Genomic DNA, 25,539 nt, shown 5'->3' on the forward strand with positions numbered 1-25,539 from the left:
GGCATCATCCTCTCCCGCATCTCATCAGTCACACCCACTAGAGCTAGTCAGAGAAGGGGGAAAAACATTTTTAAAAAATGTACAAATTAATTATTTTTCTTCAGCGGGGTTCAAAATGGGTCAATTTTTAAAAAGTGTTTTGTTAATTTTTTAGTTTGGGGAAAAATTATATTAAAAAATTAACAAAAAAATAGGGAAAAGGGGGAGGGAGAAAAGGAAAACCAGGAAATAAAACTCAACCACCAACAAACCTAGATAGAAAAGTAAAAAAGAATTTTCTGAAGGGGAAAAAAAAAAGCTTTATTTAAAAAACAAGGCTGTTTTTCTATGAAAAAAATCACTTCATTCAAAAAATTTCCTTTACTTGTAGTATCAACCAGTCATTGCCTTCTTACATCTCTCATTGTGTTCCCTGCTGCAGTTTAACAGTGGAAGGTTTTAGGGGACATGGTTTGTATGACAGACATTGCTCAGAATACAATGGTGGTGGTTTGAGCAGACTGGTGTGAAGATACTAAGATGTATGGAAGCAGGCTGGGGCATGAGTCTTTTCAATTGAAACTACAATCCCAATTACAGGAGTTTGGTGGCTCTGTGGAGCTTGTACAAAATACACCCAAGTTGGTATGGTCTGCTCGAGCCAGGCCCTAGGCTGGCACAAGGCGGTGGCTACCAAGCAGCAGAGAGTGGTCAGGAAAGCATTACTATCTCTCTGTTGATATATTGCCCTTACTTTAAGCAGAGACAGAAGACACAAAACTAGGAGTCTGCTTTCACCCCATAATGCTGTTCAGACTGTTTGGATGCCAGCTTTTGGTTCAACACTTTATAAAAACAGCAGCCATCTGCAAAATACAGGTTTTAACCTCCGCCCCACCCCATGACAGATACTGAAGTTTATGAGCAGAACTTAGCTCAGGTTGGAAGTAGAGTCCAATCTTGCATGCTCTAGCCAGCCACCCCCTTATCATTCCCTTATGATCTGCAATATAAAATCAGAGGGCTGGGCCCTTGCCTAGATGTAGAAACTAATCAGTATTTTTAACTGTGCAAAATAATTTCCAATGGCAGGAAGTTCACAGTTCAGAGGGTGGAGTACAGCAATGCAGAGCTTTTTACCCATTCAGACCCTGTACAGGCTGGTGCACATCAGACATCATCCATTGCTGTCTGGCAGGCATTTGGTGAGGTTGCCTGCCTCTCTTTGCATGGAGCCACATGACAAAGAAAAGGGGCTCAGATGAGCAGCTGCCTTGTATACCAGGACCCCACTGATTTCAATGGCAAATTACTCAGAGCAGCAGCAGGGCTAGATCCAAAGCTAGTAGATCAGGGATGAAGTCTCCAGAGCAGCCCTCTCGGTTCTGGATCAATCCGCCACTGCATCCACAGGACTCTCCCCAGCTCCCATATTTATAACCTTTGCCCCTTGGCTCATCTCTCAGAGAGCGAACATGTGGAATGTGCAAGACTGCCTACACTTCACGGAAAGAGCATGTCCAGTAACTCCAACACCCATTGGGTAGTTCTCTCTGGCTCCTTTTAGCTAAGCTGCTCCTCTCTCTGGCTGGCTGCCTGCAGCTAGAGAGGCAGTGCAGCCCAGTAGATTGAACACTGGAATAAGACTCAGGAAACCTGGGTTCTATTCCCAGCACTACCCCTGGCAGGCTGACCTCATCTCCCTGTGCCTCAGCTTCTCCAGCTGTAAAAAGATGATGCTATGGACCTCTTTGAAAGTGCTGGAGAGCTGATAAGAGCTAGGGATTATAAAACCAGTGACTCCTCACCACTGCTTCTCTTCCTTTCTTTGCACCTAAAAACTCAAATACCACACTATAAACATGTGGATCACACCACCCCCCCGAGTAAAACCCCCGCAAAAGGCATACGGTATGATTAACTTAGTTATCGTAGTTCCATTTGCCACGTCAATGAGCTGCTGGTGTTGCAACTAAAGGGTAGAAGTATGGCAAAAGAGCAGGGTGGGGCCCTGAGAGTGGACTAACACAGTGGGACTATGGAGAAGGATGGCCCACTGAAGATCTAGGACTGAAACCCTGAGTCCAGGCCCTGCTTTGCTAGGCTGCCTGGGGGATCTTGGGCCAGTCACTTGGTATCTCTGGGCTACAGCCACAGAGGAACCTAGGCCTGGCCCACCCTTAAAACTTATGGACCCAGCTACATTGCCCAGGACTGCGAAACACCCAGCACGGACACAGCTAGGGTGAGGGAAGAATTCTTCCGCCAACCTCGATACTGCCTCTCAGAGAGGTAGAATAAGTATAGCCACAGACAGCCCCCTAGCCTCGATGTAGGAAGTGTCTATGCTAAAGGGCTACAACTGCAGTGCCGCGGCTGTGCTGCCGCAGCCACTGTTGCATAGACATGACCTAACAGTTGCTTTAGGTGCATCAGGCCAACATTTAGGCACCTCCGAGATCTCCAACCCTGCTGCTCAGATGCCATCTAATCCTGATGGCACCGCAGTATCTGCAAACAGGCACCTGAAACACTACTCCAGCCCTGCCAGCACCAAGCAGGAGGGGACAGACCCTATGGGAGACCAGCTGTGAAAGTTGACTTTAATAAAGTACAGTAAAAATCAGTCATTTACAGGCCCCTGTGAGGAGGGGAGCTCAGGGGCAAGGGGGAGGGCCAGCTTTTCCCAGGAGGCCCCACAACCTGCCTGCACTGGTTGCAAGGAACGGTGCAGATCCCCAGCCTGCAAAGCAAACAGCAAAGGGACCCTCCCTCAGAGCGGCACCTGCCGCAGGCTCCAGGGTGCCCAGCCTGCTGGAGGAGCCCCAGCTCAGAGCCTGGCCCAGCTCACCCTGGGTCCTGCTTTTACCCGTACCCAGAGCCCCAAGATGTTTGGCTGCACCAGGCCCAGCCTCCCCTCCCCTGACCTGGGGAGAGCTGCTGACACTTAACAGGCCATTTGGCTTCTCTGGGGACCTTTGGCTGCATCCATGATCTGCTGCAGCCACAGGAAGGATTCTTCCCTTTCCACACCCCTCATCTGCATACCTGGAGGCTCTGCCAGGAAAAAACAGGTGGGGGATATCCACTGCCCCCTCCCACCCATGACTTGTTAGCATTGGAGTGGGTGAAGCAGACAAAGAACAATCCCGCAGCCTCGCCTTGGATGCGGTCCCAGAGGATCGGGGAAGAGGTTGGCTTTGTTTTTAAATAGAGGGGATAGGTGGTAATTGAGGGTGTCCCCAGAGCATTGACAGAGCTGAAGGTCACGGCTGGCCAGATGCCGGTGGCTTCTGTTGTATGGCTTGTCCTGGAGAAGGCCCAAGGTACAGCCTAGAAAGCAGGTCTTTTGGGCCAAGGGGCAGCTCCAGTCCTGGAGGGAGGGCAGAGAACGACAGACCCGTCACTCCCGTCGCACCTTCTTGGTTTTCTTCTCTGATTTTGTGGCAGCATCATGAGCTTTCCTCTTCTCGGCGAGTCTGGTCGCCTGCGGGGTGAGAAGCGGCCCAGATTAACCCCTGAACACGGCTGACAGTTCTTCCCGCATGCCTGTTACAGACATGCTAGAGCCAAACTCAAACCCCCTCCAACAGTGGAGGAGATGATGCTTCGATCTCAGCCTCCGGGCCACCCCTAGCTCTGGGCCTGCTGCTGGATCAGGCCAGTTAGCTAAGTCACTCACTAGTTCTAGCTTTGTTTGTTTTTTTGTTTTTTTTTTTGGGGGGGGGGGGAATGCCGACTCATGGTACACATCACTGCTATGGACACAGGCCTCCTGGGACACCCCAGGACCACATCAGGCACCTAACCTCGCTGACTCCCAGGCAAGAGCTCTGCACCAGGCTCAGACTTCCACTCACCCCAGCAGGCAGTGAGAGCTGTGGGGGGATGGGAGGGAGGAGGAGGAGGAACTCAGATGCTCTGGGGGGCGGAAGTGCCTCCAGTAGCAAAAGGCTGTCCTGCTCCCATTTATTCAATGTCAGCAAACCCCAGGTGAAAGCCCCAAGGGCCAAGTCCAGAGGCGAGGTACGGGATGGGTGTACATTACAGACCAAGTGGGCCAGGGGAGGTGTTATAGAAAAAGCCCCCCTCCCCAAGAAGTTTACACCATCATTTCCATTACTACTGAACCCAGGCCCAAGTATCTGAATGCACAATCCTCCCTCAGTGGCCTCTCCTGTTCTGTATATACCATAGAGAGGCAGCATTGCCTAATGGACTGAGCACAGGGCCGGGAGTCAGCAACTCTGCTCTAATCACTGTGGAGGCTTCAACCCACCCTGGGACACCAAGCAAGTCACTGGCTCTGTGCCTCAGTTTCCCCATTTGTTAAGCAGCACTCCCCACTCCCGCAGTGCTATGTCCATCCAGTTAGAATTCGCTGCAGCCTGGCTCAGTTCGGGTAACCCAGCTCTCTTCACTAGTGTGCACTTTGTGGTGGGAGCAGGCTGAGTGTTAAGGCCTATAGCCCTGCTCTAGTGACCAGGGGCCTCATCCCCACGCTGGGGAGGGAGCGCTGGCCACAATACCTCTCGGACTTTGCGCTTCTTCCCAAACATGATTTTCTGGTAAAGGTACTTCTCCCTCTTCTTCATCATCATGATGGCGAGACGCTTCTCCTCGCTCTGCTCCTCCTGGGCTGCTCGCTGCTTGTCCTCCAGCCGCACCGTGCCTGCTGACACCTTCACTGGCAGCTTCTGGGGAGGGCACAAGAAAGCCATTTATCTCAGATGCCCCCTGCTTCACCCACTGCAAGGGACTCCACCCTCAGCCCTGCAGATGGTGCTGCCCATTCCTCGGCAGGGTGGCCCTATCCTGAGGGGAGCCCACTGCTGAGTCTGGAGCAGCTGGGGGAGCGTGAGCTAGAACTGCCTGCAGGTAAGGCGGAGTGCTAAGTAAGCACCCCACTAATGAGGTGCCATTAACGTCATGACAGAGAATGCACCAAGATCCTCCTGGATGTGCTCAGAGCTACCATCACAGGAATTAAGGCAGAGACCGTCATGGGAAAGAGGGCATGTGCCCAGCACCACCAGCAGCAGGAACTTTAGCTGTGCTCCCTCAGCACTGCACTAACAGGCTTTTGCCATTCGCTTTTTTTTTTTTTTACAAAAAATAAAGAGAGAAGAAAGCAGGGCACTGCCTGGCTTGGGGGAACTTTTAAGGTTCCTCAGACAATGCGTACACACGTCCCTAGAACACATTCGTCCAACGTACCAGGGATTGAACCGGGGATCTCCAGAGTTAAAAGCATAAGCAGCTACTGCTTGAGCCAATGTTCCCTAGCTGGGGCTGTGCAGACTCCTGTCCTCTGTGGACTGGCACAGAGGGGGACCTATCCCCTCCAATCTCCCATGAGTATACACAGCGTCTCGACTTTGCACTTGCGCGCGTAGCAATGGTTTTTGCTATGCACGATCACTATGCAGATTTCAGTGGGGCTGGAGAAGAGTGGTCTGGATTACAGGGCAGGTGCTAGCCCTGGATAAACTGGCCAGATCAGGCCCAGTCCCCAGCCCGTTCTGCAGGAGCCTCATCAAAGATTAAGGAGTGAATTTATTTAAAAAAAACAAAACAAAACAAAAAAAAAAAAAAAACAAAAAATCAACCTCAAGCTCCAAGTCCTTTGCTCAGCCCTTGCTCTCTCAGAAGGGGACATCACCTGCAGAGACTGAGTCAAAGGAGAGTGTTCTGCAGAGCTGAGCAGGGGGCTCAGAATGGAAGCCATACGGCAACTTGCCTCCAGCAAGTGCTACCCTGAGGGGGGTGAGACGGGGAGGCATGGAGTGTGACCAGAGCTGTATCACAATGGAGATGTCCCCTTCAGGGCACGCTGGCTCCATAACTATGCACAGTACCTTTCCCTGGGATCGCTGCTCTTCCAGCTTCTTCAGTTTCCCATCACCTTCCTTTTCAGAGCCTTCGTCGTCATCATCACCACTGTCCTCCTCCTCCTCCTCTCCGCTCTCTTCCGCTAGAAAAGGCAAGAGAGCAGAGTTACCATTCGGGATTCTGACCCTAAGCAGAGCAGGAAGAACCAGCCTGGCACGGGCTGGCAGAGAGCCTGGGTGCATGTTTCCCAGGTCTGTGCTCCCAAAGGACCTGTTGGTAACCTGGGACGGGGGTGCAAAAGGAGGGATGGACTGACACCCGGGGGGAGGTGAAGGATGCCTAAGGTGGGAAAGCTGGCCGGATCCTAGGGACTTGGCCTCTCCATTACCTGGGTTCTCGCCCCTCTGCAGGGCCAGCAGCTTCAGCTTTTCAGGTGGTATGTAGTCCCCATCCTTCTCCGAAACAAAGGGCGAGAGGTGAGGAGGCAGCAGCACGCCAGGGAAATAATCAGCCACTGGGAGGCACATCTTGGCATTGACAGAGTCGAACACCCACTGCGGCTGGAGGTAATACCTAGGAGGGTGGGGAGAGGGATGGAGTCAGTGAGAGGGGTGGAGGGGAGGGAAGAGCTAAGAGGAGGTGGGTGTGGGTGGGTGACACCCCCCTAGCAGGGTCCCTAGAGCATGGAGCAGGCCACTTGCACACCAGAAGGGGATTGGGGCAGACTTCTCACCGGGGCCTGGTTCAAAGTGCACTGAAGTCAGCAGACAGACGCCCAGGGGCAGCAGGACAGAAGCTGAGGGCAAAGAGCAGGCTGGATGGCTCCAGAGCAGGACAATCAGTGGGCCTCTCCTGCCACCTGTGCAGAGGATCAGATCTCACCCAGGCAAAGGCACAGAGCTCACCTGCCTATCACCTGTTTCTCCAGGCTGGGCCGGTCGACAATCTGGTGGGTGATGGTTGGGTCCCTCACATCATAGGTGGCACCGATGCACACAGACTTGTCCCAAGACACACTGCCTCCAAAACACCTGCCCAATGAGAAACAACCATGAATCCGGCTGGGTGGGGAGGGCCCAGCATCAGCTGAGGGGCAGGGAACAGAGTCCTGTGTGGGACACACAGGGGTCTCACCATTTGCAGTGGAAACTTGCAGGGACATGGTGACATCCCACAAGGCTCAGACTGGAGAAGTCTGGATTGCCAAGAGGAGCAGAAATGCAGATCCTCTCCCTCAGCCTTGTCTAGGGACCCACAGCACCTTCTCACGGCCACAGCCAGGCTCCAAGGCTTCTCCAGGGGATCCTGTGTACCCCAGCCTCACTGGGTAACTCTCATGGGCAGGGCTCCCCGGAGCATCATGCTTGGGTTAATCCTGCTCTCATGGCTAGAGGGTCTCCAGGTGGCTCATGGGCTTCCTCCATCACTAATATTGCCCTTGCTCCTGGACTTGGCACCCACCCAGTTCAGTCCCCTGGGGAGTCTGGTCTGCATCCTGCCTCCCCGGCTCACCCTGAGGGAGGAAAAGTGCGATCGGCACATACCGGATGATGAAAGCTATGGGCTCCCGAGGCACCTCTCTGTTCAGGAAGAACCGCAGCCCCTCAAACAGCTTCTTCTGCTTCTCTACTGCCTCCTGCTCCTTCTTCCTCGCCACCTCCTGCTCCGCACTCTCCTGGCCAGAGCAAGGTGCTGTGAGAGGTTCCTCTGCCATGCCCTCCGCTCCCCACATGCCAACCCCAGACAAGGAGAGGGACGGGGGGGGCCCCCTCCCTCGTGGCTGTCCCTGCCCTGCCAGCCTCCTTCAAGGTGTGTGGGGACTTGGAGCAGTGATAAATTCAACCGGCTGAGCTCTTACCCCATCCACAGGGAACTCATCCACCTGCACTTCGTCCTCTGGGTTCGGCGCTACCACTCGGGTTAGGCTGGCACTCAGAGCCGACAGCTTCTGCAGTGGGAAAGACCAGCAACACGTCTCACACAGCTCCTCGCAGGCTGCTCGGAAAGGTAGTTAAGATCCCAGGGCAGGACCCAGGCAGCAGGTCTTTCTTATCCCACCTCCAGCTGCAGCCAATACCCAAGGGCTCAAAGGAAGCCCCATAATGCACCTGGTCCGTTGCATGGCACCAGGGAATGGCTCCCCTCTAGCCCCTCCCTCAGAGATCAAGGTCCCTTTTATTTGCATGGCTACAAACAATGCCAAGTACATCAGGGAGTGGGGCCCAGCTCCCCAGCCAGGGCGGCCAAGAATGGCAGGCTCTGCGCCCCACCCCCTGGGGAAGCTGGGGAGTGTCCAGCTATGAAGGATCCCCCAGGGTGGGGCAGGGTTCATGCTTGAGGTGAGATGTGGCTCAGGCCCCATTAACCAGCTCCAGGGTGTCATGTAGGGTCCACATGCCAGGCAGGGCCTCTCACCTCCATGTAGCTCTCTGAGTCCATGGCGTACATCTGCCCCTCCTCCGGCTTCCACTCTGCCTCAGCCTGGCCTTCAATCTACAGAGGGGAGAAGGGTGATGGCAGGGCCAGAGTCTGGCATGATCCTGCTGCTCCCTTCCCCAGCCTCACAGGCATCACCACCCTTCCAGCAGGATCCGACCCTTCTATGCTCACCCACAGCACTCCCGCCCCACCAGTAGGGTCATGCAGCACAGCTGAGGACTGGCTGGCGCCCCAACACTAAGCACCTGGATCACACTGAGGTCCCCCAGCCCTGCTGCAACAGTCACCTCTCCCCTTGGTCCCAGAGGCCTGGGCTCATAAGCCCCGGCGGTGCCCCTTGCCCCTCACCTTGGGGGGGTAGTGCAGGTTGAGGGACTGGTAGAGGCGGAAGTTGACAAAGCCCAGCAGTGTGGTGTAGAACTCCGTGAAGGTTGCCATGACCCTGTAGTCCACGTCCGTCGGGTGCTAGAAGAGACGGTGGGAGTTCAACCAGGGGCATCAACAGAGCTTGGGGGGGAGCAGTGATAACTAGCACCTCCCCCCCCCCCACAGGCCCAGGCAACGTCCATTCTTGCCCGACCAGCTTGGGGTGGAGGAAGGAGAGTTCAGCTCTCTAAAGGGAAGGCCGCAGGACACCTGGGTTCTCTCTGCAGGTCTGCCATTGACTCACTGCACGATCTTGGGCTGGAAAGTCTCTGCCTTTCTGTGTCCCTCAGCAGTGGCACTGGAACACTTTTTACAGTGGGGGTGCTAAAAGATAGTGGTCCCCAATTACCTTGCTCTCCCCGTTATCCCTGTCTGCACCACCCAGAGCTGGGGCCAGGAGTGGCTATGGCTCTGGGAGAGGAGGATGTGGACAGGAACAAGGGGGGCCTGGCTGGGACCATACCTGGAGGCAGGAGCAAAGCCCCAAGCATGGATCCTGCAGCTGGGACTAGGCGCGGAGCCGATGGCAGACGGGACCCCGCATGCAGGGCTGGGAGCAGAGCCTCAGGCCCTGCAGCCAATACTCAGCACCAGGGCCAGAAGCAGAGCCCTCGGACTGGCAACCAGGGCCAGCAGCCAGGCTGGGGCCAGGAGTGGAACTGGGTGGTGCTCCCTCCCCACCCCTCTGGGGGCTGACCCAGGCCTAAGCTTCACGCCCCCAAAGTGTTCCTCAGCACCCCCTAGGGAGGCACGCAGCACAGACTAGGAGGCCTCTGTTGTAAAGCAACTTCTCACAGTGAAACCTGGGGGTGCTGCAGTACCCCCTGCAACCCTAGTTCCCATGCCTGGGTCTCTCAGATAACACCACTGTACCCCCTCCTCTCCAGCCCTGCACACACAAGCCTGAGAGCTGTCTGCCTGGCAAGTGGTCAGCCCCAAGACAGCTGAGCCTGGCTGTCTCCCCGCACCACCAGGGACAAGGTATTGTTTAGCCCTCCGCCTGGGGCTGCTCCCGCTGCACAGGGAGCTAGGGGAAACTCAATCTCCAGGCAACGGCAGGAAGAAACTCACTGACCCTGCATTATAGACTCATCCCCCTCACCCAGCGTCCACAGGAGCTGCCTCCATACCCCAGGCCACCCATTTCCAGGCAGCTCATTAAGCACTCTGAGCAGGCACTGCAGGGAGGTAACAACCTTGGGAAAAGGTGCTTGAGGGCTGATGGGAGGGAGCCTGCAGAGTCCCCCCCACCCAGTCCCCTAGCAGGGCAGGGTGTGAGGCATTAGCATCAGAGTAGTCCCTAATGGCACTGCCCGCATGTCACCCACATGCTGCTCTGAGAACCCCAGGACAGCCAAAGAACAAGGGAACCCACACAAGAGAGGTTCCCCAGAGCATGGCAGACCTGCAGTTGCAGCCATGAGAGGTTGGTCTTAAAGCACACGACTAACAGGGAGGACTCCTGGGTCCTGCCTGTGCGGCTCAGTTCAATCACCCGTGGAGACCCTCCAGGGGATCACCAAGAGAAAGTGTCTGCGGCCAAAGCCCTGGATTGGGCAGGTTCAGCTGGAGAGGGCTGTACAGCATCTCCGGGACTGTCTGCTGCTCAGTCTGGAGGGGTCTGGCAGATCTCAAGAGTGGCCCCAGAGTGACTTAAAGATCAGCAAAGGTCACTGATTTCCAGTCAACTGGAGGAGCACAATACAGATCCCCAGCCAGTAAATGAATAACCCAGCAGAGACATAGCTGAGGGGGAGGGGAAAGAGAGACACCTTCCTGGGGCAGTGGGAACTAGAAATTGAGGTCGATAGGACATGTCAGAAGGGGAAGCGAGCTGGATCTTCAAAGAGATACTCTAGCTCAGGCAGAAGTTCTGAGCCTGATGCAGGAATCGTGGCGTGAAGCTCTCTGGTCTGTGTCATACAGGTCAGACTACATGATCATAGTGGTACTTTCTGACTTTCACTAGAGCAAAACCAAAGGGATGACCCAGTGGCCAGCGTTCTAGCCTGAGAAGACCTGAGTTTGATTCCCGCTCCGCAACAAACATCCTGTGACTTAAGGCAAGTCACTTAGTCTCTGTGCCTCCACTGCCCACCTGTACCATGGGGATGAGAGCCCTCTCGGCAGCGCTGTGGAACTCGGATGCCATGGTAACAGGGGGCCAGATAAGTATGGAGAGAGACTCAGCCAGTGGCAAAGTGAAATGCTGACAAGCAGGGGACAGCAGGGGCCATTCAGCCTTAACTCTCCCCCCTTGTGCACATGCATCAAAAGTCCGTGACAACATGGTCACCCCGTTGTCACTGCAGGACCCTGCTCTGTTTGCTGCCCATTGCACCCTCATATCACATCTAACCTGCACAGCAAAGGACAGTCCTGTTCATAGCACCTCATAGCCTTCATCTAAAGGAGATTTTCCAGAAGATGACATTTGCAGTCTAATAGCCTGGCTCCCCTCCTGAAGCCCAGACACTAGCATCCCCATCCCCAGCTGCTCTCCAAGTCCCAGCTCCAGCACGACTGAACTGGGAACAAATCCCAGCTTCTGTGTCAAGATGATCACAACAGACTCTCCCCACCTTCACTGGTAGGGGGCAAGCAGAGAGCAGCAAAGAGTGCCCCGCACTGCCCGAGGCAGCTCTGACCTCTACAGAGCAGTGCAGTCTGCCTGGCCAGTGTGGAGACAATTAGCAGCTAATGGCCCCAGGATTATGGCTGAGACCCCACCCCCGCATGCTCTGATGGGACCAGCTTTGAGTCTCCACCAACCAGAGCTGTCTGGGAGCTGGTGAGCTCACTAGGGAAGGCTCTGTTCCTCCTTCATCCCACTCACCACCCAGCCTCAGTTAATCTCTGAACTCTATTAAAGTTAATCATTTTCAGCCCAAGAGGAGAACAATGAGCCAGCACCAGGGCTGCTGACTAGTGCATGCAAGGTGGTGACTCTGACCCAGAGGCAGGGGTGCCCCAGAGGAGCAGGGGAGAGGCTGTTTCAGATGGTTCCCTGGGCATCAGGCCCCAGGATATCCTGGCCACTATGTGCCATGCTGCAATGCAGGCCCTGGGCGGCAGCTCAGCTACAGCAGCTTCAAGGAACCAACCTGCCCACTCCTGGGACTCCCCCGCTACATACTGATGGAGGGATACTAGAGCCCCCCCTGCCCTCCATCTCATTCACAGGCCTTAGGGAGGTTGGGAGATGGACAGACACACAGGAGCAGATCGGATGCTACTCACATCGTGGGCAAAGGCATATGGAGCAATCCAGGTGATGGGCTGCCCCAGCACCTCGGCCTGGTAATAGATCCCTTTGATGGACAGGAACACCTGGCGGGAGAGCAAAGGGAGAGGAGCTAGAGAAGGAGGGGTGGGGGGAAGGGGGCATGGCTGCTGGCAGGAGCCAGCCTGTCTAGCACACTGAATCCCACATGCATTCAGACCTCGCCTCCAGCAGCGTAAGCAGGGCTCTCAGATCTGTACTAGGCAGGAGACTGACATCTGTTAACCCCTCACTATCCGGGGAGTGAATGTTTTCCAGAGCACAAGCTGACAACAGCATAGTGCTGCCCTGCTGCAGGAGGCCTCTCACCCACTTCTCCATGGGAACTCTCAGGGCAAGCATTAGTTGGTGACTAGATGCTCTGGAACCGAAGGCATCTCTGAGCCCAGCTGCCCAGCCAGCCCCAAAAGGGCGCCTCTTGCGATGCCTTCACTGCGCTGCCCAGGTGGGCGAAGGGCCTGCGCTCGCAGGGGACTCTCACCTTGCGCAGGGAGCGGGAGGCGATGATATAGTTGAGGAACTCCACAGTCAGGCGGCGGCACAGCTGGATGGTCTGCACGTGGCACTTGCCAGTGCGCGGGAAGGTGGCAAAGAGGAAGCACATGGACAGTGCATCATCCAGATCCCGCAGGGCATCGATGAAGGTCGGGTATCTGCAGCCGCCACAGGAGAGAATCCCGGTGAGAGCAGGAGGGGGCTCCAAATAGCAGCATCCTCCCACATGGCTTAGGTGACGGCACTTGCACCCAGCCCAGGAGTGGCCAAAAACTGGGACCTTCCAACAGTTGCTGGGTGGCCCCTGCGAGCCAAGTTTGGGGCCATCTCAGAGCAGTTCCAGAGAGCAGGCTTCCTCATCCCTGAGCTGCTCACTACCACAGCTGCCAGCGGATGCCAACAAAGCCATGGGATCTGCAGAGACACTGCTCCCCCAGTGGGGGACAGAGTGCAGAGCCACTCTGGTGCCATTCAGTAGTGAACAAGCCTCCCCAGGCACACCTACACTTGTGGCAAAGAGGAAACACACAGTAGGGAGGAATGAGATGGAGACAGCCTGGGAAGCTCACTAGAGCAATAACAAATCATGTTCCCTTTGCCTGACTTGTACAAACACTTGCGGCTCCCTGGCTCGTATGCTGTGTGTGTTTGCATTGTGTACAATGGACGTTTCACCAACCCATGCCACAGGCATTAGCTTGGGAACACTCACTTGGGTCTGTTTATGGTCCCACCACATCTACTATGGACTCAGCTGAGGCCTCCATGTACCATCAGAACACAGATCAGCTCTGCTGATAACGGCACATTGGTGGGTGCGTCCTTCATGTTTCACTGAAGTCACCATGTGACTGAGCAGATCATCTGCATGGTTCACACTTCTCTAGGAGCAGCTCTGAGCGTCATCTTTGAAATCACCACTCAGGGAGAGAAGGGGAGCCCATGACACCCTGCTAGGTATCACACAGCCCCCTGGGCCCTCGAACTTGTACTAAGGCTGCACAGCCTCAACTCTGCTTTGCCCCATTGTCTCCAACTCATAAGCAGCAGTTTATAAACATTTTACAAGCAACGATGCAACTCACAGAAACAGCAAACTATCCCACTGCGTAGAAAAGATAGGAAATATGGCAAGAGACCACCCTGGCTTAACCAGATCTTCAGTGACCTAAAACTCAAAAAAGCATCCTACAAAAAGTGGAAACTCAGTTAAATTACAAAGGATGAATATAAAACAAATAATACAAGTATGTAGGGAAAAAATTAGAAAAGCCAAGGCACAAAATGAGATCAAACTAGCTAGGGACATAAAAGGAAACAAGAAAACATTCTACAAATATATTAGAAGCAAGAGGAAGACCAAGGACAGAGTAGGCCAGTTACTCAATGAGGGGGAAAAACAATAACAGAAAATGTGAAAATGGCAGAGGTGCTTAATGACTTCTTTGTTTTGGTTTTCACTAAACAGGTCAGTGGTGATTGGACGTCTAACAGTGAATGCCACTGAAAATGAGGTAGGATCAGAGTCTGAAATATGGAAGGAACAAGTCAAAAATTACTTAGACAAGTTAGGTTTCAGAGTAGCAGCCGTGTTTGTCTGTATCCGCAAAAAGAACAGGAGGACTTGTGGCACCTTAGAGACTAACACATTTATTTGAGCATAAGATTTTGTTGGCTACAACCCTTTTCATGCTCTCTGTATGTGTATATATAGCTCCTCAATATATGCTCCATTCTATGCATCCGAAGAAGTGGGCTGTAGCCCACAAAAGCTTATGCTCAAATACATTTGTTAGTCTCTAGGGTGCCACAAGTACTCCTGATTTTTTAGGTAAGTTAGATGTCTTCAAATCACCAGGGCCTGATTAAATGCATCCTAGAATACTCAAGGAGCTGACTGAGGAGATCTCTGAGTCATTAGCAATTATCTTTGAAAAGTCATGGAAGATGGGAGATATTTCAGAAGACTGGAAAAGGGCAAATATAGTGCCCATCTATAAAAAGGGAAATAAGGACAACCTGGTGGAATTACAGACCAGTCAGCTTAGCTGTTTTACCCGGAAAGATAATGGAGCAAATAATTAAGCAATCAATTTGCAAACACCTAGAAGATAATAAGGTGGTAAGTAACAGTCAACATGGATTTGTCAAGAACAACTTGCGTCAAACCAACCTGATAGCTTTCTTTGACAGGGTAACAAGCCTTGGGGATGGGGGCGGGAAGTGGTATATCTTCACTTTAGTAAGACTTTTGATACTGTCTCGCATCACCGTCTCAAACAAACTAGGGAAATACAATCTAGATGGCGCTATTACAAGGTGGGTGCATAACTGGTTGGAAAAGCATTCCCAGAGAGTAGTTATCAGTGGTTCACAGTAATGCTGAAAGGGCAAAACGAGTTGGGTCCTGCAGGGATCAGTTTTGGGTCTGGTTCTGCTCAATATTTTCATCAATGATTTAGATAATGGCATAGAGAGTACAATTATAAAGTCTGAGGACGATACCAAGCTGGGAGGGGTTGCAAGTGCTTTGGAGGATAGGATTACAATTCCAGCTGATCTGGACAAACTGGAAAAACAGTCTGAAGTAAATAGGATGAAATTCAATAAGGACAAATGCAAAGTACTCCACTTAGGAAGGAACAATTAATTGCACACATATAGAATGAGAAATAACTGCTTAAGAAGGAGCACTGTGGAAAGGGATCTGGGGGTCATAATGGATCACAAGCTAAATACGAGTCAACAGTGAAACGCTGTTGCAAAAAAGGTAAACATTCTGAGATGTATTAGCAGGAGCATTGTGAGCAAGACACAAGAAGTAATTCTTCCACTACACTTGGTGCTGATTAGGCTTCAAATGGAGTATTGTGTCCAGTTCTGGGCACCACCACATTTCAGGAAAGATGCAGACAAATTGGAAAAAGTCCAGAGAAGAGCAACAAAAATGATTAAAGATCTAGAAAACATGACCTATGAGGGAAGACTGAAAAAATTGGGTTTGTTTAGTCTAGAGAAGAGAAGACAGAGAGGGGACATAACTGTTTTCAAGTACATAAAAGTTGTCACGAGGAGAGAGAAAAATTGTTCTTAACCTCTGCAGCTAGGACAAGAAGCAATTGGCTTAAATTGCAGCAAGGGCCATTTAGGTTGGACATTAGGAAAAAATTCTTAACTGTCAAGGTTGGTTAAGCACTGGAATAAATTGCCTAGGGAGGTTAGGGAATCTCCATCATTGGGGATTGGACAAACACCTGTCAGGGATGGTCTAGATAATACTTAGTCCTGCCTTGAGTGCAGGGGACGGGACTAGATGACCTCTCAAAGTCCTTTCCAGTTCTATGACTCTATCTTGGAACAAGCAGGTTACATGAGCTGTAGTCATGGAATTGGATACATGAAAGAGGCTGCCTGAGGTCAAGTCCAAGCAGTGTCCCAGGTACAAGCCCTACTGCTGCGGGGCATGACACTCCCTGGGCCAGCCGTTTGCTCAGATGGATTCTCACTAATCAGAAAAGCCTTCTAAGTTTCAGACAGCCTACATGGTTACCTTATCTGCTATACAATAACAGGACTGCTTCACACTGTGCTATCGGTGTCCCAGCCCTGGCAGCCTCCTCCTCACCTCTCCTTGATGATATGGTCAAGCTTATAGCTGGGCTTGTTATCTTTCAGCCGCTCCACAGTATTCCACTCGCTTTTCCCGTATGCTTTCCGGAGTTTCCGGACAAACACCTGCAGCAGAGACAGAGAGGCCAAAGAGTTGATATAAGGGAATGCAATCATGTGACCACTTCCCACATCTATCACACTTCAGATTAAGGCATACAGCACATTTCCATCACTGCCATTACAGCACAGCGTATGCAGATTAACAGACCCAACAGGAAACAGGCCTCAAAACCTGCCTTCTCACAGCACACCACCACATCACACAGTGGCAGTGAGGACTAAGGGGATTTGTCTAAGGTCACCCAGAAAGTCAGAAGCAGAGCAGGGGGAAGAACCCAGCAGTCCTGGCTCCCAGTCCACTACTCTCTTCGCTGGATCACGCTGCTCTGCCCTTTGGCTCACAGTAACAAACCAGGCACCTCCACCCTCTCAGAGTCAAAGCCAATTATTGGTCTCTAGTGTCGATGTAAGTGCCTCACCGCTAGGGCTGCATCTCTTCACGCAGATCTAAAATCCTAAGCAAAGGTCCTGCGGCATGTTAACAAGCACAGCTGGATCTACAGCAACAGACCATCTGCACCAGCAATGACTACTCCCAGGCAGGCTTCAGATCAGCAGTTTCCCACTCTACCAGCCTAAGAAGTCTCACACAGCAGCTTGTGCCTGCCTCCTTCGGTTTCCAAAGCCCAGAGTGCCCATGACAAGAGCAGCCCAAAGAGCCATGGCACGTTAGGAATATGCACAACCAAATGGGAGGTGGACAGCAGCCCAGGCAAGAGAGGACAGGCGCTCCAGAGCCTGTATGTAGAGCGGTGGTAGGGCAATGTCTCTTTCAAATGGAACAGAGCTAATATAACTTGGTCTCAGCTGGCCCTGGGCCTCCCAGCCTACCTTATACTCCCGGAACTTGTTGACGATGGGCTCATGAAGGAGGAACTTGATGTCTTTGAGGAGGTAAAAAGTCCGAGCAGCAGTGGAACCTTTGTTCACCTTTTTCTTGTGTTTGGGCTCATGGGGGTAGATCCCCTTCAGGATACACAGACGCCTGTAATACAGATACAGAGGAGATCAGAAACCATACAAAGACACTGGATGGCTCAAGCCATTGGTAATGGGATGCAGAGCCTTTCACCTCCAAGCCACTGCAGGCCAGGCGCTGCAGAAGTTTATCAGGTGAAAGCTGTTTGGAGGGCTTTGTTAATTGAATGCCACCAAACTTTATTAATAGAGAGTTAACGTGGCCTAGTGAGGCCTCGTGCCCTTCCACAGGGTAGACAGTGGGCTGTAAAGAAACCTCTGAAAACCAGGAAATACTAAAGCCCACCCCCAGCATGGGTCTAATGTTTGATTTGGAAAGTAGTTTGGGACATTCCCTGCAACAGACTTTGCAGGATCTGTGCTAAGTCACCATAAACAGCATTGCAGCATACAGAGCAGTAGTAGAGTTTGGAAAATACTACTCAAGGCTACGCTCCAAACAGTATAAAGCAGCACTGGGCCCAACAGTCATTCTCTCCTAACTGTTTACAGGAGGATCTGTAAAGTACTGTCATTGTGTGCAGACTTTCAGAATAAAGATTCAAGCCCCTTCTAAGACAGCTCTGCTACTCAAGGCACTTTCCCAAGAATATAAACACCTGTGTCACAGGCTGAAGCCATGTCTACACTAGAGACCTAACAGTGGCACAGCCACAGCCATGGACCAGCCATAGAAATGTGAACATCTATGAGCAGATTGCATGGGAGATGCAGGAGAAAGGGTACAACAGGGACCACCAGCAGTACCAAGTGAAAGCAAAGGAACTGTGTCCAGCACACCAGAAGGCCAACAATCAATCAGATGCCAAGCCACAGACCCAAAGAGTTTCATTCTATACTTGACGGAGATACCAACACCCCACAAACCACTGTGGATAACTCCCTGGCGCCCCAGTCACAGGACCTTGGCATGAGCAGCCAAGACAAAGAGGTGGTGAAGAGGACGAGACATGTGGTTGGGGGAGAGGGAGGGTACAACTATGCCACAAGCCAGGACCTGTTTGAGACTCCACCACAGTCCAGGCAGTCGAGCACAGGCGAGCTTAATGCAAGGGAAGGATCCTCAGGTAGGTGTGTAAATAAATGTATTTCCCATTATGGTACCCTCACAGTGGCTACAGCTACTGACTTTTTGTTAAATTACTCGTACTAGGAAGGTAGCAGTACAATGAAGAGAGGTAGCGTCACCTCCTTTTCATTTCCCTGCAGCAGGTGTTCTCACACTTCATTGCACTACAACCCCCTTCTGATAACAAAAACTACTACATGATACCAGGAAGTGGAACGGAAGCCCAAGGGGCTGGGGACCGGCGTCAGCAAGTCTAAGTCAACCCTGCTGACCTCATTAAAATGGGGCTGTGACCCACTTCGGGGTCCTGATCCACAGTTTGAGAACTGCCACCCTGTAGCATTAGGCAATGGGGAGGAGAAGCATGTGGAGCTGTTTATTTATGTACACAGGGATGTTCCTCGAATCCTCCTGAAAGATCTCAATAAAACTTTCACGGAGATACTCTGCAATTCTCTTCCAATGGTTTTTTGAATCTTAACTTTCGCTTTCTGCTGGGACTATACTGACAATGGCATGTCTGTGTGCTGTATCTGTAGCTGCTGCCATTGCAGCCTTGAGGGATTTCCCCCTCCACATGTGGGCGGAGCACCTGAAGCAGATAAGGAGGAGAAAGATGACAACTCAGGATAACATGTTCAGCGAGATCCTACAAGCCAGTGCAGCTATCAGACTGTGAGCACAGGGCCTGGAGGGTAAATATTGCAGATCGCCTAGAGAAGGAAAAAGCAGGGGGGAGAAAGGAGAGAGAGATGCTCCAGGACCATTATGCACCATTATGGGGCTTTTCCAGCAGCAAAACACAAATGCTGCAGATTTTGCGGTTCAACTACCACAGGCTCGCCTCCCTTTGCAGTCCATGGAGAATTCCATTACAGAACCTCCCACAGCCACAGCCCCACCCCCTCATCATTGCAGGTAGCATCAGGGGCCACATCCTCCACCCCAAGGGACATTAAGGATAATGACAGCTTCACAAATACAGCAGCTGCGGCTCTTACACATCAGTGTGTGCAACTAAAAACGTTTTCTCCTTGTTACATTCTGTTCCTTTAATATATTACCTTTTTATTGTATTTGCTTTTAAATCACACACACTTTTTTTGCATTGGTATTGTTACTGAATAAAGTTATATTATTTGGAAAACTAATTTATCTTTATTCGTTCACAGCATATGCTGCAGAGTGCCTAGCAGTTCTGAAAGCACCCACTTGTTACTATATACAGTGGGACACAACCCATAAGATCAGTGAGACACAGTGTAATAATCATAAATGTACACCAAGCACTGCAAAATTAATAAGTGCCTTGTCAGTGTTATATTCATTGATGTACATCAAGCACCACACAGTTCCTAACCAGCTCCAAAATAGCAGGGCCAGGGAGAGCACAGTACACCACAGTGCATTACTGTGGCTCACTGTTAAAGTGCTACTCCTGCGGGAATTTGGCACCAAAAAAATTGAAAAAACTACAAATTGTATTTGTCAAAATAACACAAGAATCACATCAGTTTCAATTATTTTGGTAATTAATTTCAAAATATGTCAGTAAGTATGTCTGTAACAATATAGACAACAAAAAGATTCAGGAAGTGTTTTTTGATAAATAGATTTCTTACTAGGCAAATTAATAGAGAATTTGGAGTAATAATTCCTTTAAATTACAATATAGAACCATATTTCCTGCATCCCTCTGATGCAGTGCAAAGGCTTGAGGGAGTCAGGGATAACAGAGGAGCTAAGGGAGAGGGAGGGAAGGGACCTTGGTGTGAACATGGAGAGTTGTTGGGTGTGGGAGATCTCTGTCCGGGTATCACAGCAGCCCCTGGTGGGCAAAAAGTGTAACTGCAGCACATCTCCAGCAGAATGTATTTTCTGCAGAGAGAAAAAAAAAAATTCTGCATGGTCCAAAAATTCTGCACATGCACAATGGTGCAGTATTCCCCCAGGAGTAAAGTGCACTTTCAAATTCTCCGAGCCATATCGCTCCCTGTTGAGCACTTCTAATAGCCCTTGTTCAAACTCAGCAGACAGAAGCCCACCTCTGCCCTTCATCCCAGCAGCAATTTCCCCCTACCCGCCTTTACTTCACAGATGATATGCAGGACATGTCAGGCAGCTACCACCATTGGGAATTCCCCCCCCCCCCCAGATCTAATCTTGTGAATAAACACCACCAATGTCCCTTCAATCAATCAAAAAGCACACTCAACTGTCATTCTGCACCTGCTGAGCCAGCATTTGAATCTCTCCTTGATGCTGTTGAAGTGGCCAGTGTACAGCTTCATAAGCCAGGGAAGTAAAGAGTAGGCTGGGTCACCTAGGATCACTATTGGCATTTTAACATCACCAATGGCAATCCACTAATCAGGAAAGAAAGTCCCTGGCTTGTGACTTTATGAACAGTCCTGTGTTCTTAAACACGTAAGTGTCATACCCCTTCCCAGAACCAGCCTACACTGACGTCAGTGAAGTGTCCCCAGTGATCCACAGTGCCTGAACAACCATAGAAAAGTAGTCCTGTTAATGTACTCTGTGGCAAGGTGGCCTAGTGCCCAAACAGATGGCGCACACATATATTCCTAGCGCGCCACCGCAGGTCAGGAACTCCACTGCTGCAAAGCCAACCACTATGTCCTGCACATTGCTGAGAGTCACAACCCTAAATAGTAGGGGCCCTGCACACTTGCATGACAATAGCCCCACAGTGGATTTTCCAACTGCAAAATAATTTCTCCCAGACCAGTAGCAATCCTGCATTACAAATTTCAACAGTGTTTCACTCACTTCTCCACTGTCAGCACTGTTCTCAGTTTGGTGTCCCTGCACTGAAGGGCTGGGGCGAGCTCAGCACAGTTCTAGGAATGTGGCCTCCTGCACACAAAAGTGCTGCAGCCACTGCTTGTCATCATAAGCCTGCATTTTGATGTGATTTCACCAGTAAGTGCTCGTTTCTCAGTCCCAGAATAGGCACTCCACCACATACAGCTACTCTGTGAACACCATCAACAACCCTGAATGAGTTCTCACTATGTCCCACAGCAATCTGTCCTCCAAGAAGTCATCTCGTTCCCCACTACTTCAGTTCTTGAGGCTCTGTAAAATACCGGAGGAGCATGCGTCCTGTGCTTGCAACACTGGTGCCAACAGTGCAGATCTGTGCAGGCTCTGTGATTCTATCAAAAGGTGACAAACAGTGAGGAGGAGGGCTGTGCAGATTTGTGGGATTATTTTTATTTTTTTAACGGGTGTGAAAAATTATAGGATTTAGATAACATTACGGGATGGAGCGAGTTGCACACTGTGAAGCTGACCCTTGCTCCCAGCCACCCCGGTGCGACTCTATTTGACATTGGTGAGGCCTCATCTGGAGTACTGTGTCCAGTTTTGGGCCCCACACTACAAGAAGGATGTGGAAAAATTGGAAAAAGTCCAGCAGAGGGCAACAAAAATGATTAGGGGGCTGGAGCACATGACTTACGAGGAGAGGCTGAGGGAACTGGGATTGTTTAGTCTGCAGAAGAGAAGAATGAGGGGGGATTTGATAGCTGCTTTTAACTACCTGAAAGGGGGGGTTCCAAAGAGGATGGATCTAGACTGTTCTCAGTGGTTGCAGATGACAGAACAAGGAGTAATGGTCTCAAGTTGCAGTGGGGGAGGTTTAGGTTGGATATTAGGAAACACTTTTTCACTAGGAGGGTGGTGAAGCCCTGGAATGGGTTACCTAGGGAGGTGGTGGAATCTCCTTCCTTAGAGGTTTTTAAAGTCAGGCTTGACAAAGCCCTGGCTGGGATGATTTAGTTAGTTGGGAATTGGTCCTGCTTTGAGCAGGGGGTTGGACTAGATGACCTCCTGAGGTCCCTTACAACCCTGATAGTTTATGATTCTATGACTCACCATGCATTGCCAAAGCTTCCCAAGAGACAGTGCGCTGGACTACCCATGGTGCACCACACTGTGCATCAACACAAGCACTGCTGGTGAGTATGTGCAGCGCTGACATCACACCCCAATGGCTCCCTTCCTCAGGGAGTCCCCAGGAAAGGTAGATCAGCATTGTATGTGGCTAACGCTGTTGCAAACAGCACAAAGCATTTTGGGGAGGGTCAAAGGCGTGTAAGTCGGTAATGGAAGATTCCTTTGCAGTAGTACAAGAGGCAGGAGGAGAGAGAAAGGAAAAGCAGAGAACGAGTTAACTCAGTACTTAGCTAGCTCCATGTGAAGATAAGTCGCTGGCCCCAGCCCAAGGTCATGGGCTCAACAAATAATCTGCAAACTAATTTACAGCTGCCCAGTTGTAAAAAAAAAAAAAGAAGAAAAAAAACCCACTAAGTAAAGCAAAGCTGCAAAAATAGCAGCAAAAACAAAGCAAATAAAGCAACGACAACAAAAATCAAACAAAAAACACTCCAAATCCAGTGTATTTTAAGCAGCCAAAAAGGCCACAGCAAGCCAATTAACACCGGTACCAAAAGCACCAGGCGCAAAGGGCCCTAAGCAAAAACACCCCCCCAAAAAAACCAAAACTTAAAAACCCTCCCAAAAGCTAAAGCAATTAAAAAATTACAGCAAATTCCCCAAACAACCTGGGCCAAGGGCAAAAACTCCCATCCACTCCTCCCCCTCCTCTTCTTACATTACACCCAGGCCTAGCCAGTTTTAGATAATGTGTATGCAAGTATAAAAGTGGGTTAGGGCTTGGGGCTCTAGTGCTTTCTTTCTTCCCCTAAGTAACACAATGACGTTCCCAGCACACACTGTTGTATTTTATTAATAAATAATTAAAACTTAAACCCTTGGTGTGCTTCGTCATCTCCTCTCTAAAAAAACCCTATAGCCCAGCTTAATCAACCGTAGCCCAAGCAAATTGGTAACAAAAATCTGTCACGCTGACACAGGGAGACAAGTATACAACTAAAGTGTCTTTATGCCAACATAACTTGCATTGACCAAAACTTGTAGCATAGATATGGTCTTATGTACACTTCTACATGCTTCCCAATGCAACACATGGGGATTTGAATCTCTTTAGTGCATCACTTGGGCTTGGACAATCTGGAGTTACAAGTTTTACCCTTAATAACATTCCAATATTGCTTCCCCACAGAGAATGGGTACTATACACTAGCTGAGATAGATTCTGAGCAACTGAGTTCAATTTCAGGAGGATCTAAAGTTTGAGTCCCAGGAATGTGCAAAAAAAGGGCAGAAGAACGGTGATTTTGTAAACAGTTCACTAAGGGCTTGTCTACACTGGCAACATTAAAGCGCTGCCATGGCTTGTGTAGTTGCGGCAATCACCTCCAGGAGGGGCGCAGCTCCCAGTGCGGGTGCACTGTCTATACTGGCATGTAACAGCACCGAAACTTGCAGCACTCAGGGTGTATTTGTTCACACTCCTGAGCGAGAAAGTTGCAGCGCTGTAAAGTGCCAGTGTGGACATGCACTAAAAACAGACACTCACATCTCTTTACATGCTTACTAGCAAGCTTAACACAACCAAAACACTGAATTGGCTGAGAGAAGCAACCTATATATATATATATATATAAGCAAATAGAATCCCCTCTCGCCTCTAGAAGAGAAATCCTGCGAGGGCAGGACTATCACAGATTGGCAAAGGAGGCTGGACAACTCTTAAACTGTATGTCACATTACAAGTGAACAGAACAAGTCAATATCCAAGGCTGACAATTCAGCATCACTTACCTCACTTGGAAACACTAAACCATTCCTTACCTGAAGTCTGCGAGGCTCAGCTGTAGTTTCTTCCGGGCCTTGTTTCTAGTGATGTAGTTTGTGGCAGATCCCCTCTCGTACTTTAGAAAAAACAAAGACAAAGATTCATTAGCAGCCCAGAGAACAGAAGTGACCTTGAATTGGGATCACTGAGCACAAGGAAAACTAATGCCTGATTCAGGGACTGTGAGGTGAGAAACTCACCACAGGTATTAAGCAGTCTAATCCACACAGGATCCGAGATACAGAAAAAGATGCTCACCTCCGAATTGAGGATCCTTTAAAGAACAGATCCCTAGAATCTCAGGAATCTATTAACGGCAGTAATAGTCTATGAATTATTACCTGGGTGCGGGACATATAGGGGGAACCCACAGCAGCTGAGGCGAGAGGGATTTACAGGAGGTGCCCTGACACCCAGCTGAAAGCGATCTGTGGGCACTTTAAGAATTGGCAAGCAGAGGCCAGACAGAGCACTAATGCAATGGGGGTGGAGCAGTGACACTCTCGATGGCTACCAGGTGCCAGCACGTGCCCTGCGCTTCGCTCCTGCTTGCGCAGAAAGGGGCGCACCAGGCAGGGCAGGCCGCCCGGAGACAGGGGCCGAGGCGCTGCTCGCAGCGAGCGGAGCCCTGGCACGTTCCGAAGGCACCGAGTCCAGCCCAGGGCCCCCGCGGGGACACCGCACTCCGCTCGCTCCCTGCGCAGCAGCGGAGAGAAGCGAGCTCGGGACCCGCTGCCCAGCGCCGGGAACGAGCCCGCAGCGGGGCGGGGCGGGGCGGGGCGGGGCGGGGCGGGGCGCGTCTGAGCAGCGGTCCCGCGTTGCCCGCGCCGGTACCTTCTTCTTCTCCAGGCCGCCCATGGCTGCGGCTCAGCAGCGGCCACGCTCCCGCCGGCTCTTCTGGCTGCAGGCGGCTGCTCCCACTTCCCCACGTGGAGCGCGACGCACGGCTCGCCGAGGACCCCACGGGTCGGGGCTGCCCGGTCTCTGCCTGCGCGGAAGGCACCATCCAAGCGGCACTGAGCCAGGCCGCCCGCCTCTCTTCCGGCGCGGAGCCTGCAGCGCCGCCGGCCCGCGGTGGGGGGAGCCTCGGGAAGGCAGAGAGGGGCGCCCCGCGCGGCCCCTCAGGCATGAGTAGGCCAGACCCTGGGATCGCGGGGCCTGCCGGGATAAGGAAGGTGAGAGCGCGGGGCATGCTGGGATAGGGTCCCGGAGATTGCGCGGAACGTGCTGGGGCGGCGGGTTCGCGCGGGGCATGCTGGGACTGGGCTGGGGCTGGGCTGGAGGTGTTTCAGTGGGTTGATCGGTGCGATGGGCAGAGCCTGCAGGGGGTCTGGTCAGCTCCTTTGCCGCCCGGCACAGTGACCAGGGATGGTCCCAACGATGGGTGGGGAGCTCATCTGGGCATCTCAGGGAAGGAATTTGCTTGTAAACGTTTTAGAAGTCAGGGCCATTTGCATGGCTCTCAGACCCTTTCTTCCTCCTGTAAAGGGGAAAGTTGTTCAGGAGCACAGTGATCTACATTTTACTTCTCTATTGTTGCTGTAACAGCAGCCGGAAGGT

General features: G+C 51.4%; 1 protein-coding gene across 1 annotated transcript; it reads right to left on the reverse strand.

The window, feature by feature from the left end:
* Window positions 1-341: 341 nt before the first annotated feature.
* Window positions 342-24,915, reverse strand: PES1 (pescadillo ribosomal biogenesis factor 1). The gene is made up of 15 exons (XM_030582455.1): window positions 24,814-24,915; window positions 23,976-24,055; window positions 17,018-17,171; window positions 16,080-16,189; window positions 12,441-12,612; window positions 11,917-12,006; window positions 8,599-8,715; window positions 8,227-8,304; window positions 7,670-7,759; window positions 7,356-7,486; window positions 6,717-6,842; window positions 6,200-6,384; window positions 5,838-5,953; window positions 4,509-4,676; window positions 342-3,466 (listed from the first exon to the last, which is right to left on the reverse strand). Exons 1-15 carry the CDS (start codon window positions 24,835-24,837, stop codon window positions 3,383-3,385), a joined length of 1,725 nt encoding a protein of 574 aa, XP_030438315.1. The 5' UTR covers window positions 24,838-24,915; the 3' UTR covers window positions 342-3,382.
* Window positions 24,916-25,539: the final 624 nt, after the last annotated feature.

The sequence above is a fragment of the Gopherus evgoodei genome, chromosome 13, assembly GCF_007399415.2.
Source record: "Gopherus evgoodei ecotype Sinaloan lineage chromosome 13, rGopEvg1_v1.p, whole genome shotgun sequence".
NCBI lineage: Eukaryota > Metazoa > Chordata > Testudines > Testudinidae > Gopherus > Gopherus evgoodei.

What these genes read in the sequence shown, in the direction of transcription:
- PES1 (XM_030582455.1), bottom strand. Translation starts at nt 24,837, where the DNA reads ATGGGCGGCCTGGAGAAGAAGAAG. An exon ending in CTGAGCCTCGCAGACTTCAG is followed by an intron (nt 17,172 to 23,975) that starts GTAAGGAATGGT and finishes TCTGTATTACAG; the next exon opens with GCGTCTGTGTATCCTGAAGG. An exon ending in ACCTGCACTACCCCCCCAAG is followed by an intron (nt 8,305 to 8,598) that starts GTGAGGGGCAAG and finishes TCCCCTCTGTAG; the next exon opens with ATTGAAGGCCAGGCTGAGGC.